Source organism: Chiloscyllium plagiosum, chromosome 38, assembly GCF_004010195.1.
Source record: "Chiloscyllium plagiosum isolate BGI_BamShark_2017 chromosome 38, ASM401019v2, whole genome shotgun sequence".
Taxonomy (NCBI): domain Eukaryota; kingdom Metazoa; phylum Chordata; class Chondrichthyes; order Orectolobiformes; family Hemiscylliidae; genus Chiloscyllium; species Chiloscyllium plagiosum.
This window is the reverse complement of record NC_057747.1, coordinates 5,662,858-5,682,433: the sequence shown is the minus strand read 5'-3', so window position 1 is coordinate 5,682,433 and position 19,576 is coordinate 5,662,858. Positions and strand designations below refer to the sequence as shown.

The following is a 19,576-nucleotide window of genomic DNA, read 5'->3' as shown; positions in this document are numbered from 1 at the left end:
CCTGAACCAAAGCTGACACCTAGGTTTATGACTCCAATAATGCAAATTAACCAAACGCACAACACCCATTATCAATTGGTTCAAAAAAGTTCAATTAATTTATTTTTGAAGGGTTGGTTTTAAAGTGATACTGACCTAAGTCAAATAAGTGGAGTTAAGGCACAGATTAACCATGATCTACTTGAATGTCAGAGGAGGCCTGAAGGCTAAATGGCCTACTCTTGTTCGTATGGCTCTCAAGAACTAGTGTTGACTAAACTGTATTTCCTTACCGACTCACTATCAGAAGCAGACATGCGACTCTTGGGCCGAAGATTTCCACTTGAGTTAGAGGTTTGGCTGGTCATGGTGGATTGCCTGGTGGAAAAGTAGCTGCTCGCTAACCTGTAATCCTTACGAGACAATCGCAATAAACATCCAAGGAAAGGAATGTATTTCACGATGGCAGCTCTGAAGGTGAAGAACAATAAGGGTAGCAAGTTAATTGAACTGAAATTGAAAATGGTGAACTAAGTTACCAAACCTCGGAGCCTTTATATTGGTTGGAACCTTATTGGAACACATTTGCTATATTTTTAAAATGCAATTCTAAGGGCATCTCTGGAAGGACCAGCGTTTGTTGCCTGTCCCTACTTACCCCGCCTTTTTAACCTCCTGCATGGTTAGTGTATTAGGCTTTCCTGCAACTATATGGCTTCCCAGGACATTTTGGAGGAGTTACAAATGAAAATATGAATTAGGAACAGAAGTCGGCCACTTGGCCTCTTGAGCCTATTCTGTTCGTTAGGGTCATGATCTGATCACTCCATATTCACGTCCACTCACGATAACCTTCAGTCTCTTTCTTATTGAGAATCTATCCCATCCCCACCCTAAAACATATTCCACTGCCTTTACAGGAAGACAGTTCGATAGATTCACAACTCTTTATGGGAAAGAATTTCTCCTTATCTGTCTCAAATGGATAACCCTTTGTTCTCGATTCACCTATAAGAGGAAACATTTTTCCCACATCCATCCTGTCAAGACTCTTCAGGATCTTATATGTTCAAATCAAATTAAGAGTCATTTACAGAGGAACCTCAATTATCCAAACGACACAGGTGGGGAGTATTTTGTTCAGATAATCAAATGTTCGGATAATCGAATGTTCGGATAAGATTAGCCAAGCAATGGGACCTTGCGATCTTGTTCAGATAATCCAAAACTTGGATAATCGAGGTTCTGCTGTACACTGGAGTGGTGACTGGAGTTACATATAGAGAAGGTAAGGGTGACATGCTTCCATTTCAAAAGGACATGAGTAAACTAGTTGCTTTTTAAAGAGTCTTCCTTTCTATTTCTAGATTATTGCATTTTGTAAATCTAAATTTAAATCTTTAAACTTCAGTTGTCAGATTAAAACTCTTTCCAATCAATCACTAGTGGAGATTTACTAATCTAGTAACAAGGCCATTATGGGATCCTATTGCTCTCTGTACCATCATCCCTATTGGAATCCAAGAAATGTATTTTGAAAACAACGTACCTGTACTTGGGATGAGTGATAGCATAAATGATTGGATTGTGAATGGCTGAGGCTTTAGCAATTACAGCTGGAACAGAGTTCATGTAGGGTGTAAGGACATCGGCATACCTACAAATAGAGAAAGCAGTCAGGTGCCAGTTAAATATCAACGTGGAACATGTGATCACTTAAGATAGATACGAAGATTGGAGTATAAATTCACCCCAGAAGTTCCAGACATTGGCAGGAATACAACTCAACAGTACTTGTACATACCCAGCAAAAGCAGTGAGGGCTACCGTGGAATATGGGGACCAGGAGATGACGTAAAGGAGGATGACTATTAAAGCAATTTTGGCCATTTTCCATTCATTCTTTATCCTCTGAAATCGTCTCCGGGATTCCTTGTTGGTGTTTCCTCCAATTTTTTCAACATCCCTGTTCAAAATAAGGATTTGCTTGGTTTGAGTCAATGATCCAAAGTGGGAACATTAATAGCATAGTGTAAGGTAGAAGACATGCTGTCATAATGAACAAAACCCTGGTTAGACTACCCTGGAGTCACTGTGAGCAGTTCCAGCCACCACATCTGAGGAAGGATGAATTAGCCATGGAGGGAGTTCAGCATAGCCAGACTAATAGCTAGACTCTTAAGGAATAAATTCTGGGACAGATTAAAAAATAAGGGTTGTTTGTGTTCCCCAGAAGTTTGAAAAGTTGAGATATGATTTTTATCAGTTTCCAAGACATTAAAAGGAAAATATAGGGAAGATTGGGAAAAATGAGACGAATGCTCAAAGTAACCTGCATTAAGTGTAAGAGTCATGAACAAGTACAGAAAATGCTCATCTTTATATTGATAGGAATGGAATATAAAAGGGTAGAAGTCATGCTTCAACTACATAAAGCCCTGGTTACATCACAACTGGAATTATTAGGGAGAGCTCAGTGTATCACAGCACAGGAAGGCAATATGGGGCTTGGTGGAACTGTAATGTAGGTTTCAAAAGGGTTAAATTAAGAGGATTAATTACATAAACATGGGTTGCATTTCCTAGAATATGGAAGTTAAGGATTGATTTGATTAAAATTCGTAAGATGCTCAAGGGAACAGAAAGAGTTGATAGAGCCTATTTCCAGTGGTCAGGAGGTCTAGAACTAAGGATATAGCCTCAAATTTAGAATCAGACCTCTGAGAAATAAAATAAGGAAACATCTCAACACACAATAGGTGCTAGAAGCTTGCAATTCTCTTCAAGCGGTGGTAGAAAATTTATTTTAAAGCTGAGGTGATTAGACTTCTGTAATGCAAAAGTATTGTAGAATATGGGGAGAAGGCAGCTTTGTAGAATTGTTGCTCTTCAGCTTAGATCTCATTGAAGAATAGAACAGATATGAGGACCTCCAAAGCTTCCTCTTATTTTGGCATGTACTTATTCACGTGTCAAAGAAAGGATGTGAGCCTGATCATTCCTAAAGTGCATATTAATCATCATTATGGACATCACAAGGCAAATGGTTTAAGTTTCTGCAGAGTTAACCATCCAAAATTAAGCCTGCTGTGAACTGAGCTTTGAATCAATCTACCATTGCGTGCTTCAGTTGCAGAGCCATATATAAGGACTAATGAAATGAGAGATCCTGAAATTGCTGCACTATGTTTATGGTGGTAACATGTTCCCTCTGACATCTGTACTCTCCAATGAGGTGGAAGTAGAACATGATAATGTGCAGTAAGTGTCAGCACAAATGAATGATCCAGATTATTCATGCTGAAAAGAATCCAGTTCCCTTGAAAGAAATGAAAAATAAACAAAATGAGCTGAAATAACTCGAGAGAGGCTGGTGTCCCATCACCAAGTCACCCTTTATTTACATTTATACAGTCCTTGATACTGATCTAACTACCTCAGAGCCAGCTCTCTGAGTGAACATGATGTCTGACACTCCTGTTCTCATCTGTCAGCCAAGGCTCCCTGATTGTCCCAGATTTACAGCCTTCATCAGGGAACTCATGTGCGAGGAGGTCCACCTGGCTGACCTCATTACAATCACTACATCCCTTCCCCTCTGAGTCCTAGGACATAGGCTGGTTCTCTTTTTTTGTAGCTATTCCTGCGGTGTTTTTGCACTGGGTCAGGTTCCCCCAACTCTGTCTCTGATACGAGCGGCTTATAATACTCAGTAGCTTGCCTCTTGTGCCTGGAGTAGCTCGGAAGAAATTTATTGTGTTCTTCAGACAGCAAAGGCATTGAGGCAAAGGCAATATCCACTGTGTCCACCTCAGATTCTGAGGTATCTTCAATATTTGATGGAGAGGAAGAACCCACAGGTTCCGGAACAGTCGGACAGGCTGTCAATGAGCTGGGCATGTTTTGCTCCTCATCGTTTGAGAGTTTGTAGTTATAATATGGTCCACATGCTTGTTAAGGATCATTTCACCTACCCGAACTTTATATATTACTGGACCAAACCTCATGTCTACCATGTCTCTTGCCATGGATGGCTATTCCTGTGTTTCCGACACCAAACTTCATCCCCTGAAGTAAACTGTCTCTCTCACTTAGCAGTGTCTTGCATCCGGCATTGGTCTTCCCTCTTATTGGCATGTCATCTAGATAAATTGCAACCTTGGGTAGACCTTTAGAAATCATCTGCTGAAGAATTGCACAGGGTGATGATACCTCAAAGACATTCTCATATATTGGTACAAACCCTTATGGGTATTAATTATACATATTTTTGAGAATCCTCATCTAACCACAACTTGTTCAAGTCTGGCTTCATGAAGGAAAGTCCCCCCCGCCCCCACCACTCCCAGCCAGCTTTGTGTATAAATCCTCTATGTGAGGGATTGGGTATTTATCCAGCTGCAAAAACCTGCCTGCTTAAAATCCCCACAAAGGTAAAGCGACCCGTTGCGTTTCACAATTGGTAAGACTAGTGCTGCCCATTCCACAAACTGTTCTTCGCTCTGGCAGCCACTTTCTAATTGAAAAATCAAGATGAATCTTTCTCAATCAATTTCACCCCACAAGCTTGAGGCCTGAGCCTTTTATTACAATTAGTGGTAACTGAACTGAACCAGTTGCTTCTGATAAGAGACCAGAACAGAAGTTGTACCCCTAATCTGTAAAGGTTCCCTGGTATAGGTTCTCAGTCTAGAAGCGGGGGTCTTGGGTAATCCTAAGGGTTGTAATCCTGCGATCATTGAAATGGCGGTTAATGACCTCCTTTATAACTGGGTGACCAGATGTTTATTTTCTCTGGTTCTGATTTGTATGTTGCTAGGAAATTTAATTGTTCCAAAACAGATGGAGGTGGACTTTCCAGGGTGTGCACTCTCCTGGAAAAGAGCCCATAAGTTCTCTTATTCAACTTAGGTCAAGTGGGACTCTTTTGCCGTCACGAGTCCACATACTGGCAATAACTGCAATGGCTTACCAGCCACACCTTGAAGAAAATTTTAACCATTTGGCTGAGGCTTGGCTTTGTTTTGTTGTGGGCTGACCCAGAGTCACTCTGCTCAGGATCTGTCATGAGTGAGGCCATGCAATTGCCTTCACTCAAGTGGCGTTCCCCAAGCTCAGTCAGACTGGCGATGTTGTTCACTTCCGTCAGATTACCCTGAAATACATATGCCCCATTTGCTGCATTTTCTTTTGACAAAGCCAGTTGTAGTGCCTGTTTGAAGCCCAATTGAGCTTCAGCTGTAGGCACTTTTGCACTATTAATCCCACATACCAAACAGTCTTTCAGCAGCTCATCAAGGGTTAAACCAAAATCACATAGATCTGCCAATCACCTAAACCTGGTCAAAAATCCTGATATGGATTTCCCTGGTTTTTGAATCATCGAGCAAAACAAATAGTACCTCAGAATTAGAGGAGCCTTGGGGTTGTAATATTCCTTAACTAAATCTGTCAACTCTTGAAAGGTGCCTCAGGGAAAGTTAGGTTCCTAGTAACTGAAAAAGCTGCAGGTCCACAAGCTGTCAGGAGAATGACTTGTTGCTTTTCATCTGCTCCAATATCGTTTGCCCAGAAAAAATAATGCATTCTTTCCACATACTGGGCCCAATCTTCCAAACAGAATCAAACAAAACAAGCTTCCCAAATAATGGCATAATGCCAGAAATGCTTACCCCCAATCTCAAAAACGACTACTACAAGCGAACGTCTTTGGGAGTATGCTTTTCTCTCAATGCCAATGAAATAACTCCACAGAGGCCAGTATCCCATCATCAAGTCACCCTTTACTTACACACGGAGTATCCTTGACACTGATTGAATTGAACTTATTGTCAGGTGTACTAAGGCACAGTGAAAAGCTTTGTCTTACGAGCAATACAGGCAGATCACATAGTTAAGTAGCATGGATAGTAAATGATAGGTAAACAGCGGCAAAAACAAAAACACAGGTACAGGTAAATGTTAAGAGTTTGTGAGTCCATTCAGTATTCTAACGACAGTAGAGTAGAAACTGTTATGAAACTGGCTGGTGCATGTGTTCAGGCTTCTGTACCTTCTCCCTAATGGTAGATGTTGTAGAAAAACATTGTCAGGGTGGGATGGATCTTTGAGAATGCTGGCGGCCTTTCCTCGACAGTAGGTCTGGTAGATTGATTCTATAGATGGGAGATTGGCCTTTGTGATTGTCCGGGCCGAGTTCACCACTCTCTGTAACCATCTCCAATCTTGAATGGTACAGTTGCCATACCAGGTAGTGATTCATCCAGACAGAATGCACCTACAAAATTTGGCAAGGGTATTCGCCGTCATGCCAAATTTCCTCAGCTGCCTGAGGAAGAAGGGACGTTGTTGGGCGTTTGCAACCAGTGCGTCCACATGAAGAGTCAAGAAAGCTTGTTGTGGATGACCACTCCCAGGAGCTTGACACTCTCCACTCTCCACTCTTTCCACCTCTGTGCTGTTAATGTGTGCGTGCGTGTGTGTGTGTGGGGGGGGGGGCATGAGTAACATTCCACCAAAAGTCAATAATGAGTTCCTTGGTTTTGACAGCATTGAGAGTTAGGTTATTCTCAGTGCGCCCATTTTTCCAGGTCTTCTACCTCCCATCTATTGTCTGTTTCGTTGCTATCTGAGATTAGACTGACTATGGTGGTGGCATCAGTGAACTTGTAAATGGTATTCGTCTAGTATTTGGCAGCGCATTATTGTGTATACAGTGAGTGCAGTAGGGGGCTGAGTACACACCCCTGGGGGCTCAAGTGTTGAGTGTTAGTGAGGATGAAATATTGTCCCCAGTCTTCACTGATTGTGGGCTGTGGTTCAGGAAATTGAGGATCCAGTTGCAGAAAATGGGGTTTAGTCCGAGATCACTAAGTTTTGTAATCAAGGGGACAATAATGTTGATAATAGCTAGAATGAACAGAATGTCTCACACTCTTGTTCTCCTCTGTCAGCCAAAGCTCCTTGATTGGACCAGATTGACAGCCCCAATCAGGGAACTCATTTTCTATGAGCTCCACCTGGCTGACTTCATTACAATCATGACATGGACTTTGGAGACTGAGTGCTGAATGAGCTGGAAATGAAGTCAATGAGGATTAAGGGTATCCAAATTAAATTAATAAGGTAGACATTGAAAACAAGGAGTTGTGAAAAATGGTCCAAGCATGAAAAATTTAAAGGGTTTGATTCATTTTCACATGGAATAAAATAAGCATTTTAAATCCAATCATAATTATAAGGAAAAAGTATCTAAACTTTGGTGTCATCGAGCCCAATTAAAAGTGAAGTTACAGTGTCTGGTTTTCTGTAAGCCTCTTGCTAGTTAACTATTAAAAACAATGAGATCAACAGGAAACATGATGAATCTGAAAAGAGGGCAAAATAAAGGTTTGAAAAGTGGCGTGGGATTTCTATTGCTGGACACAGTACTTCCCACCAGAGTTTTACCAGCTAATGGGCTCGATTGACGCCTCAATGCTGGTGGATTTCATGGTGGGGCAGTATGTAATATCCAGAAGGTGTCTTTGCTACCACCTACCTGCCTATCCCTGGCAAAAAGTCATTAAATCATACAGCGGCATTTTACAGTAAAGGATGTGGGGGGTGCCAAGGGAAAGCTCATCTCCACTTGGGCCTTTTGAGGCTCTTAAGAGGTTATTTAATAGGCAATTCAGGCCCTTGTTTCACCAGTGCCAAGTTTTACCCATCTTGGGTAATGTCATTTGGACAGGATTGGCAGATTTAACTAGCCCCACGTAAGTGGTAGAAAAGGGGAACTGTACCCCCTACCTGCCCTCACAGCCCCATTACTGAGATTCCTGACCATTGACACTATCAATCTGAAGATCAGCCATACTGGACTCAAAACATTAAGGAGAAAGTGAGGACTGCAGATGCTGGAGATTGCAGTCAAAAAGTGTGGCATTGGAAAAGCATAACTGGTCAGGCAGCATCCTGCTCCTCGGATGCTGCCTGACCTTCTATATTTTTCTAGCACCACACTTTTTGACTCAATACATTAACTCTGTTTCTCTCTCTACCAGACCTGCTGAGTTTCTACAGGACTCTCTGTGTTTGTTTCGATTTCCAGAATCCGCAATGTTTTAGTTTTACTGATCTGTCAAAACTGGTTCCTCCATTCTGGAAACAGCTTCTCATCCCAGTACTGGCCACCATTCCCCAACAGGTGCTGTTTGGTCCACAAAACATTGTGGTGGGACTTCTTTCCAAGAACTGTGTTGAAGTCTTGCCTCAATGCAATTAATGCAGCTCCTCATGCTAAATTGCAGTCTTGCAGACATTCAGATGGTGGATATTACCCCCTGATGTTTTACATGAAGATAGGGTTGGAGTTAAGGACCCTGATTCTCTGTAACAGTCCTTATAACTCTTTCACATATCTCAACTATAGGAGATAGTGATTTTTAAACTTCTTCCAAGGTGGGAGCCTTGCCCTGGTCATAACACTGCAGTTTTATACTTAGTAATCTATTCTTACATGGGATGTTGGCATCATTGGCGAGTTCAGCATTTGTTGTCCAACCTTAATTGTTGTTGATCTATGTGTCTTACTGGATCATTTCAGAGGGCAGTTAAGAATCACCCACATGGCTGTCATGTATAGACCAGACCTGGTAAGGGGCAGCAAATTTATTTTCCTGAAAGATGTTGGTGAATCAGGTGGGTTCATGTATGACAATCACTTAGACTGGCATCATTTTCCAGATTTATTCATTTGAATTAAAATTTCTTCAGCTGTACTCATGTACCCATGCCCCCTGAACATTGTCCTGGATTACTAGTCCAACAACATGACCATTACATCACCTTCTCCCTACTCGGTTTCCACTTTGTGAAGCTTCTCTTTCAGTGTATACCTTTAGCAAAACTTAACGAAACCAGCAGGAAAGAGCTTTTATATACAGCATGAAATATGTTGGAAGTGGGTTCTATTCACAGCACTAGCCATGTTCCCCGTTTATTGCATTAATAACCACAGTGAGTCAATGTCAAATGTGTCATCTTGCTTGAGGAGGCTGCAAACAATTAAGGTTCTTTTGCATGCAAAAATATTAATAGCTATATTTTAAACATTTTTGAATATATACACTTTATTCAATTTAGTAAGAAACGGACTGCTGTACACCAGAGTAACCAGTAAATGATTCAAGGCAATTTTGCCGAAGTCATTTTCACAGTTACCTAAAATTGAGTTATATAAAGCAACTCGGCACCAATTTAAAATGCTTTTTTTTGTGGCTAAATCCCCAGGACCTGATCAGGTGTACCCTAGAACTCTGTGGGAAGCTAAAGAAGTGATTGCCGGGCCCCTTGCTAAGATATTTGGATCACCGATAGTGACAGGTGAGGTGCTGGAAGACTGGAGGTTGGCTAACGTGGTGCGACTCTTTAAGAAGGGTGGTAAGGACAAGCCAGGGAACTATAGACCAGTGAGCCTGATGTTGGAGGTAGGCAAGTTTTTGGAGGGAATCCTGAGGGACAGGATGTACATATATTTGGAAAGGCAAGAACTGATTAGGGATAGTCAACATGGCTTTGTGCATGGGAAATCATGTCTCACAAACTTGATTGAGTTTTTTGAGGAAGTAATAAAGAGGATTGATGAGGGCAGAGCAGTAGATGTGATCTATATGGACCTCAGTAAGATGTTCAACAAGGTTCCCCATGGGAGACTGGTTTACAAGGTTAGATCTCACGGAATACAGGGAGAACTAGCCATTTGGATACAGAACTGGCTGAAAGGTAGAAGACAGAGGGTGGTGGTGGAGAGTTGTTTTTCAGACTGGAGGCCTGTGACCAGTGGAGTGCCACAAGGATCGGTGCTGGGTCCTCAATTTTTTATCATTTACATAAATGATTTGGAGAGCAGGAGAATCGACGTTTCCAGCATAAGCCCTTCTTGGAAGAGAGCTTCTTCAAGGAAGGCATCCTTGCAAGAGGATTCGCAGTAGGTTAAAATCAACTAGGAGAAAGTGAGGACTGCAGATGTTGGAGATCAGAGCTGAAAAATGTGTTGCTGGAAAAGCACAGCAGGTCAGGCAGCATCCAAGAAGGGCTTATGCCCGAAACGTCGATTCTCCTGCTCCTTGGATGCTTCCTGACCTGCTGCGCTTTTCCAGCAACACATTTTTCAGCTCTGATCTCCAGCATCTGCAGTCCTCACTTTCTCCTCATAAATGATTTGGATGTGAGCATAAGAGGTACAGTTAGTAAGTTTGCAGATGACACCAAAATGGAGGTGTAGTGGACAGCAAAGAAGATTACCTCAGATTACAATAGGATCTTGCCCAGATGGGCCAATGGGCTGAGAAGTGGCAGATGGAGTTTAATTCAGATAAATGCGAGGTGCTGCATTTTGGAAAAGCAGATCTTAGCAAGACTTATACACTTCTTGGCAAGGTCCTAGGGAATGTTGCTGACCAAAGAGACCTTGGCGTGCACGTTCACAGCTCTTTGAAAGTGGAGTTGCAGGTAGATAGGATAGTGAAGAAGGCATTTGATATGCTTTCTTTTATTGGTCAGAGTATTGAGTACAGGAGTTGGGAGGTCATGTTGCGGCTGTACAGGACATTGGTTAGGCCACTGTTGGAATATTGCATGCAATTCTGGTCTCCTTCCTATCGGAAAGATGTTGTCAAACTTGAAAGTGTTCAGAAAAGATTTACAAGGATGTTGCAGGGTTGTAGGATTTGAGCTACAGGGAAAGGCTGAACTGGCTGGGGCTGTTTTCCCTGGAGCATCGGAGGCTGAAGGGTGACCTTATAGAGGTTTAAAAAATTATGAGAGGCACGGATAAGATAAATAGATAAAGTGTTTTCCCTGGGGTGGGGGAGTCCAGAACTAGAGGGCATAGGTTTAGGGTGAGAGGGGAAAGATACAAAAGAGACCTAAGGGGCAACTTTTTCACACATGGAATGAGCTGCCAGAGGAAGTGGTGGAGGCTGGTACAATTGCAACATTTAAAAGGCATTTGGATGGGTATATGAACAGGAAGGGCTTAGAGGGATATGGGCTGGGTGCTGGCAGGTGGGACTAGATTAGGTTGGGATAACTGGTCGGCACGGACGGGTTGGACCGAAGGGTCTGTTTCCATGCTGTACATCTCTATGACTCTAACCCAATTTGAGTTGCTTCCATAAAACTGAGTTGCCACTCTTCAATGTGTCAAGGTTTTTTTTACAAACAACATCTATAAACATTCTTTTAAATTACTTTAGGGTAGTTTGGGCCAATATTATCTTCTGCAAACTAGAAACTCAAAATGAAAAAGATCTCAAAAAAATCTCAGCAATTTTGAGTGCAGTGTGTACCAGGATCTCTGATTGTGTTGAAAATGGAGACTTCAGGCAAGGGTTCCTGTATTCCCAGAGCATTCCTTGCCCCTTCTTAAATTTAATACTAGAATTCTATTGTGGCAAAATTATATTCCTTGCTTATGCTTTGGCTTGGTGGCTGCTCTTCAAAATCTACTTATTGTGTATTGTGTCTTCAACATTAAATCGTTAAATCAATCTGAGTACATTGTTACAAGTTTTATTGATCACAGACTTTAGATTAGATTAGATTACTTGAGGGAGATGACAACATATTTCAAGTATGAACAATGTTATGTGACTGGTTCAGTTTGTAGTTGACAGAACCTTTTTTTTTGCAATTTGAACAATCAGATATTTGAAATCCAGGGTGTTCTGCAACACCCTGGACTTGAGAGACTAACTATGCTGTTAACTACGATAAAGTAGGGAGAAAAGATCGAATGAGTTTGAGGTTGAAATTCAAACAAGCAAATTAAGTTTCAATAATTTAAAGGTGAAACATGATGCTGTAGGTTCAGTTACAGAGAGTTAGTGAACGTTTCTGGAATGTCAAAGTTTTGGTTTACTTAAGTTAGGGACAGAAGGATGTGGGTGTCTTAGAACATGAATCTCATAGGAGGAAGATAAATGGAATGTTGACCTTTATTGTAAGGAAGACAGAGTTCAATGCATTGTTGAGACCACACTGAGAATACAGTTTAAAGTTTTAGTGTCTCTTTTTAAGTAGGGATATACTTATTATGGAAGTAGTTAAGAGAACGTTGATTAGTATGTTTCCTGGGATGAAGAGATTACCTGATGAAGAAACACTGAGCAGGGTGAGTTTATACCCATAGGAGTTTATAAGAATGAGCAATGTTCTAACGTTCTGTGGGGGTTATGTTTGACAAGGTAGATGCTGGGAAGATGATTCCTCTAGCGAATCTAGAACTAGGGGCATAGTTTCAAAATAAGGAGTCTCCAATTTTGTTGTTGATAAGAAGTGATTTCTTCTCCCTGAGGGGCATCTGAATATGGAAACGTAGGATATGGAAGCCAGAAGGCCATTCAGCCCTTTGGGCCTGCTTCACTATTCATTGAGATTCTGGCCGATTTGACTGTGATCTCAGCTCCAATTTCCTGGCTGTCCACAGTAACCCTTGCCTCTCTCATTATCATAAGCTGCCTAACTCAACCTTGACTAAATTCAGTGATTCAGCCTTCACAGCTCTCAAGGAAAGAGGATTCCATAGTCTAATTACCCTCAGAGAGAAAAAAATTATTCTCATCCCTAACTTAAGATGGAGAGCTGTTATTTTGAAACTACTCCCCTTCACTCTATTCTACCCCACAAGAGGGAATATTCTCTCTGTACCCAATTCCTGGCAAGATCCTATGTCTAAATGATGTAAACTACCAAGTATGAATCATTAGGATTCTATATCCCACAGAGCAATGGAAACTGAGTCATTGAATATGCTTGAATCTGTGTTCAAAATCTTATCGACAAGGGAGTTGTGGGTTAGGGGAGCAGATGAGAAAGTGCAATTAAGGCACAAACAGATCAGACACAATCTCATTGAATGGAAGAGTTAGCTGGATGGATCAAGGAATCAAATCCGGCTCCGATTTCTTATAGATTTCTCATACTCTTACACAGTCATAAATTTGTCTGGAAATTCTTAAGTCCAACTGTGAATTTAACTCAAAATTTGTAAAGATTGTGGCCAACGTGGACGGGGCAGTTGCATTTGATTGAGAACACAGAGCCTAGCTTCCCAGAATGATACAGTAAAACTGACAAATGATGAAGAGTGGCACTTAGCATTACTTAAAAAACTCCCCACCATGGATTCAACAGACATTTAGCAGTCACTCATTATAAAGCATGCAGGCCTGACCTGTTAGTAGCCAGAATAGCCCGGAAAATGAAGACGTAGCAGTAGATGATGATGCCCAAAGGAATGAAGAAGACAAAGCAGAAGAGAAGCATGGTATAAGCCCGGACAGATGGGGTGAATGTTGTGTAGTCCCAGGTACAGGAGGTCATCAATCCTTCAGGCACATAGGCACCTAGATACAACAACAGGAACATGTAGATGCTGTAAATCAACTTGCAGATAACTTTCTATTATTCATTTCTGGTATACTGGTCAGCATTTATTGTCCATCCCTAATAAAATAATGACTTCTGTAGAACTGAGTGAGAGATGACCTTTATCCGAATGATCAAGATGTAGAATCAGTCTGGGTCAATCTGAGGGTGAAAAAGGTTGGTCAAGACTAGTGTTGTAAACTTAAATATGTGCAATTATGAGGGCATGAAGACAGAGTTGGCCAGCATGAACTGAGAATTTAGGTTAAGGGTAGCTTAGTAGAGATGCATTGGCCATACATTTAAGGAAATATTTTGTAACAGTCAGTACTAATTTCAGTGGGAAAGAAAGACTCGAGGAGAGTGACACTCACCCACAATTCCATGAAGATTAGTGGTATGAGGATTAAGAGAAATTATTTTTAAAAAACAAGAATAAATTTAAACAGGAGAAATTAGAGTAAAGAGAATACTGGTTAGAACTCTAAAAAGATAGTCTTGGCTTCTACATTGTGATTGTACATATGTCATTTTTACAGTTAGAATTTCAAACTAGCCGCTTATGGGTGTGGGTTACATTTTTGAATGGTTAGAAAACATAGGTAGATCAATCAGTCATTCTTGAACGATGACCCAATCCAGTTGGTGGAAGAGGGCAGGGAACCTCTGGTGTGTTAATGGAAGATTGTTTCATATTATGTGGTTTACGGCCAGGACTGTGAACTTTGATGGCCATTTGCATGTTTTTGCTTTCGGATAATTAAGAATTAATTTTCACTTAGGAAACCTGGAGCGATCATAGCATCAGACAGCACAGAAGAGGCCCTTTGGCCCATTGAGTCGATGCAAAATGGTGAAGTGTATGTCAAACTATTCAGAGAATACATTTAGATGGTTTGATTTACTTTGTTTCATTGTTTTCCCTTTTGCATAATAAACTTCTATTTTATTATTAAAATTCAGCATTGTGTGCTCCTGTTTCAGTGAATGGTTGCTATATTAAACAAAAAGAAACATATAATCTATCAAGCCAGAGTCCATTCTGGGATCTGCCTTGTCCAGAAGGCACATCAGTTCAAATCAATGACATCACATAGTCAAAAAGGAGAAGAGTAAGTGAAGTGAGCGCTGCTCCCCTAAGAAAGTGAGCCTGTCGAAGTAGGAATGGAAAATTGGAAATAGTGGACAATGTGAACAGAGTGCATCTGTCTTCATTGTAGAAGATACAAATAACAGCCCATAAATAATTGTCAATCAAGGGAATAAAAGTAGGTAAGAACTTAAAACAATACAATCTCTAGGGAAAGGACACTGAGAAAGCTATCAGAACTAAAAGCTGACAAGTCCTCAGCTCCTGACAGACTTCAGTCTATTGAAAAATTGCTTCACAGTTGGAGAATTGATCTTCTTATTGCAGTTGGAGTTAAATCTGAAGGAGAAAGATTACTGCTTTAACTATTGCTGTAATTAAATGCTTTAATAAAGCTGTACCAATCAGCTTCTGAGTTTCCCACTCTGGTTCCTCTTTGTATTTTCCTCCTTTATGACAGTGGTGTATGTCTGAAGTTTGGTGACTTGGTATTGATTTGTTTGAACTTTGAGACCACTTCCTTTTCTCTGCTCCTCCTGCCATGTAACAAATATGGATTTTGGACTGAAAAGTATTAGTGACTGAGTCAGTTGAATGGGACGAGTAGATCCTCAACAAACACAGAGAATGTAAGAGAAACTCAACAGGTCTGGTAGCATCTGTGGAGAGAGAAACAGAGTGAATGTTTCAAGTTCAGTACGACTCTTCTTCAGTAGATCCACAACATGAGTTTGCTTTTCAACTTCACACACGCTTTCACGCTTGGAGAATATTGTGGAGCATCGGAAAGGCTCACATGATGATTGACGATATAAACACAACTTTTGTGCACATCTACAAGTCCTGAAGTGGGACATGAACCCAAAACCTTCAGGTACTGAGAGAGGTGGTACTGCTAACTGAACCACAGAATGCCCAACAATGTGAGTGATCAACCTACATTTTGAGACATGATCTCAACTAACAGCATCAAAGTGCACTTCAAGGTCACAGCCATGTGATTGCAGCACAGGCAGGTCAGATTATAATCATTCTGTGTGTTTTCAACCCTGGGAACTTACTCATAAGCATGATTGCATGTGGTCAGCCTACAGGGGGGTGATTGCCTGCAGTTCTTCAATCAGTGACAGGGCACCTCTGTTTAAGGAACACTTTGTGCCTTTTATACTTGTCCTGACCTTAAACACTGAACTTGATGATTGAGCAGCGAGCAGTTGTCTATTTGAGTTTTGCAGAGATACAATGTGTAATTATTTCGCCACAGGCAGCATTGTCAAAACCAGATGCCAGTTGAAATAGCGATGGCCCCCACTTCAACTGAATAACCACAATGTTATTTTTCGCCCATTTTCACAGGAACCGTTTTCAGATGCTCATACATTGCAGTAGCCACTGGACTACTGCACTGAGTTGAAGATCAAGAGCGAGACCAGTCTTAGCCCTGTGATTTTGTAACCTGGCAACTCTCACAGTCTTTGAAAAATGAGCAGCTGTGGAGGCCGGAGTGAGAGGGTTCAATTTAATTTTGTCCTGATGAATACCTTGCAGGATTGCATTGATTGTCCATCAATGGGAAGTGAAGGTGGCAAGTGGTGTGTGTGTGTGTTTGTGTTTGTGTGTGTGTTTGTGATTGTGTGTGTGTGTAATGGATGGCATGGTAGGGGTGAGGATTTCTTTTTATTAACTCATAGGAAGTTGACACCAATGGCAGGACCAGCCATTTCCCTAATACCCGTTTTTGGTCAATAATAGCCCCCAAGATGTTGATAGCACGGGGTTCAGTGATGGTAATGCTGTTGAATGTCAAGGAACAATGGTTAGTTTCTTCCTTGTCATTGCCTGTCACCTGTGTGGCACGAATGTTACCTGCCACTTATCATCCTAAGCCTGGCTGTTGTCCAGGTGGGATGGGGTGGGGTTGCTCTAGACCCCTTCATTAATTTAATTAAAATTATTTTGGGAACTTGGGCATGGTTCACTAGAATCATTCTGTCCATTTAGTAAGTGCTAGTTCTCTGTCAGTACCCAGCTCGTGCCAGTTCACACCCTCCTCCCCACTCCCACAAACTTCCCTTTGACTTTTCCTGTGGCAGGATCTTTTCTCTTCAGATAATGATCCAATTCCTTTATTAAAGCCACAACTGAACCTGTTTCAATGTGGAACATTCTGAATCCTGATCACTTGCTGCATTAGAAAAGATTGCTCATATCTATCGAAGTATGTCAAAATAGGGACATAACACATTTACCTAAGTAGACATGACATTTTTCTCCATAATTCCTGTATTCATAATTGTTGCCCGTCCAAGCCTCAAACTCTGTACTACAGTGTTTCAATGGGCCAAATCTATACTTGGTTTTCCAGCAATTCACAGCATTTTGAGTCTGTTATGTCTGAAGAATTGTTATATCAAACTCAAAATGTTAACAGTTTCTCTCTCCAAAGATGCTGCCAGACTGATTGTGTTTCTCCAGAACTTTCTATCTTTATACTTGAAATAAAGATTTCAGGTTTTGAACTAGGAACCTGATGTTTGGGGTCAAAGAGGTTCTGTGACCACAAACTGTGAGGGGAGCAATTTTTCTTGAATTGGTTGATGTCCTGTGGTTAGGCTCATCTCACCGTCCAATAGGAGGGCCTTCAGCCTTGAAGGCACTGTAGCTGGCAGTCTGGGTAATAGATCGATGGAGTGCCTCCATTTTGAGGTGCCCTCTGCTAGCTTTTAGAAGATCGAAATTAAAAGACGACTTCCAGAACCAAGCCACCATTGTGGAGGAGGTGTCTCTCCAAAGGGTGCCCTGCAGCGATAGCTATGGCCAGGGAGGTGGAGATGGCTTCAAGGTGCTCACAACTGCTGGCTGCCCCAGACTGCTGCGGGGTAGCAGTGTCCAAGATGTGGTCCAGTTCCAGATACCTCTGGTGGCTTGGAGACAGTTGGAAAATTCTAGTTAGCTTCTAACAACTAGCCTTAATTGGTTTTTCCACAGCTTGCGGGTCACTGCTTGTGGGCAGTAGTGCCATTGGCACCCATCTTGGGGTAAATATTGGGGCAAAAACTCTACCCTCATTCTCTCCACAGCAACAACCTGCCTCTAAGTCCAAAGGATGTTTGTTCCAACCCTGATTCCAGCGACCAGAATGTACAATCTAGATTGATATCTCAGTGCGATTCTGCAGGAATGTTATATAGGTAAAGGCTCTGTCGATAGGCGAACTGTTAAACTGAGGTCCCAACTGCCTGTTCAATTACAAACGACTCTTCAGGGAAGAGAATGGTCATGGCCAAAATAGATAGCCTTCAATTAACATAATCAGAACAAATTAACTGCTCATTTATCTGCTACTGTGTTGCAAATGTCCATGCTTCATGATTCATAAGTTCTTGAATATAGTAGTGCCCTATTGTTTGCAAGGAATATGCAGGCAAAGTATGTCACAATTGGAGATTTTCGCAAATGACAAACATGGCAGACTGTGCACAGTACGGTATGCACTTATAATCCAGGATGTTCTTTTTTTTTAAAAGGGTGTAAAAATAAAGATTTGATTTGCAGATGGCGAAAAAGTGTATGCCCTGCATGGATTTGTGAAAGGCAGACACACAAACAGTGGGACTTTATTATACTTCAGTGCAATTTTGGTAATTTAAGTTTTGACTGCAGAGAAATGGAGCTTCTGGTTGGGAAACAGATGAGTAACCTGGATTGGATGTAACTCTAGGATGCTTAAAACATTTAAGCAATGTTGTCTTAAAGGAAAGGCAATAAAACAGCAGGTTAGCTTACTTAGCTAAAGAACAGGAGATATGACACCTGTAATTCTTACAGAAGTGAAGTCCAAAGAGGGATCTTGTTTTGCGGGAATTAAAACAAAGCTGATTTAAAAGCATACTTGTTTTTCCTGAAGGATTGCAAAATCTGCTTCTTTCTTTTTTTAAATGTCATTGAAGGAATTTTAAATTTTTTAAAATATTTAAATATTTCTAAAATTAGTTTTAAGTACTTAACCTAAAGATCTCAGATCATGCCACATCCTCATGGAGAAGGGTGGAGATTTGAAGGATTTATGTGGGTATTTGCTGAGAGGATGAATTACAGCTTGCATTTACATGTGGTGCAGCTCACTGAAAACAGTAGGCAAAGTAAATGAAAGTTTATTAGGCCTACACCATAAGCAAAGATAAAGCTAGCATCACCATCGCCTGCGGGTAAAGTGTTGGAAAGGGTTATAAGATTTATAATTATCTAGCAAGGAATAAGTTGATTAGGGATAATCATCATGGTTTTGTCAAGGGTAGGTCATGCCTCACAAACCTTACTGAGTTCTTTGAGATGGTGACCAAACAGGTGGATATGGGTAAAGTGGTTGATGTGGTGGATATGGATTTCAGTAAGGCATTTGATAAGGTTCCCCATGGTAGACTATTGCACAAAATATGAAGGCATGAGATTGAGGGTGATTTCGCAGTTTGGATCAGAATTTGGCTGGCTGAAAGAAGACAGAGGCAGGTGGTTGAAGGGAGATGCTCATCTTGGAGTTTAGTTACCAGTGGTATACTGCAGAGTACAGAGCTAATGGTAAGATTCTTGGTAGTGTAAATGAGCAGAGAGATCTCGGTGTCCATATACAAAGATCCCTGAAAGTTGTCACCCAGGCTGATAGGGTTGTTCAGAATGCATATGGTGTGTTAGTTTTTATTGGTAGAGGGATTGAATTCTATGCTGCAGCTGTACAAAACTCTGGTGCGGCCACATTTGGAGTATTGTGAGCAGTTTTGGTCACCATATTATTGGAAGGATGTTGAAGCTTTGGAAATAGTTCAGAGGAGATTTACTCGGATGTTGCCTGGTATGGAGGGAAGGTCTTATGATGAAAGGCTGAGGGACTTGAGGGTGTTTTCATTAGAGAGAAGAAGGTTGAGAGGTGACTTAATTGAGGAGAAAGTGAGGACTGCAGATGCTGGAGATCAGAGCTGAAAATGTGTTGCTGGAAAAGTGCAGCAGGTCAGGCAGCATTCAAGGAGCAGGAGAATCAATATTTCGGGCATGAGCTCTTCTTCAGGAATGAGGAAAGTGTACCAAGCAGGCTAAGAT

General features: G+C 41.3%; 1 protein-coding gene across 4 annotated transcripts in view; it reads right to left on the bottom strand.

Moving 5' to 3' along the window:
* Window positions 1–19,576, bottom strand: part of opn4a (opsin 4a (melanopsin)) — a 72,229-nt gene that overhangs the window by 18,949 nt on the left and 33,704 nt on the right. For all 4 annotated transcript variants that reach the window (XM_043678709.1, XM_043678707.1, XM_043678708.1 and 1 more), the window contains exons 5-8: window positions 13,199–13,370; window positions 1,784–1,945; window positions 1,529–1,636; window positions 273–450 (exon numbers count right to left, since the gene is read on the bottom strand). In XM_043678709.1, the coding sequence (XP_043534644.1) occupies window positions 273–450; window positions 1,529–1,636; window positions 1,784–1,945; window positions 13,199–13,370 (620 nt within the window). The remainder of the gene's footprint in view (window positions 1–272; window positions 451–1,528; window positions 1,637–1,783; window positions 1,946–13,198; window positions 13,371–19,576) is intronic.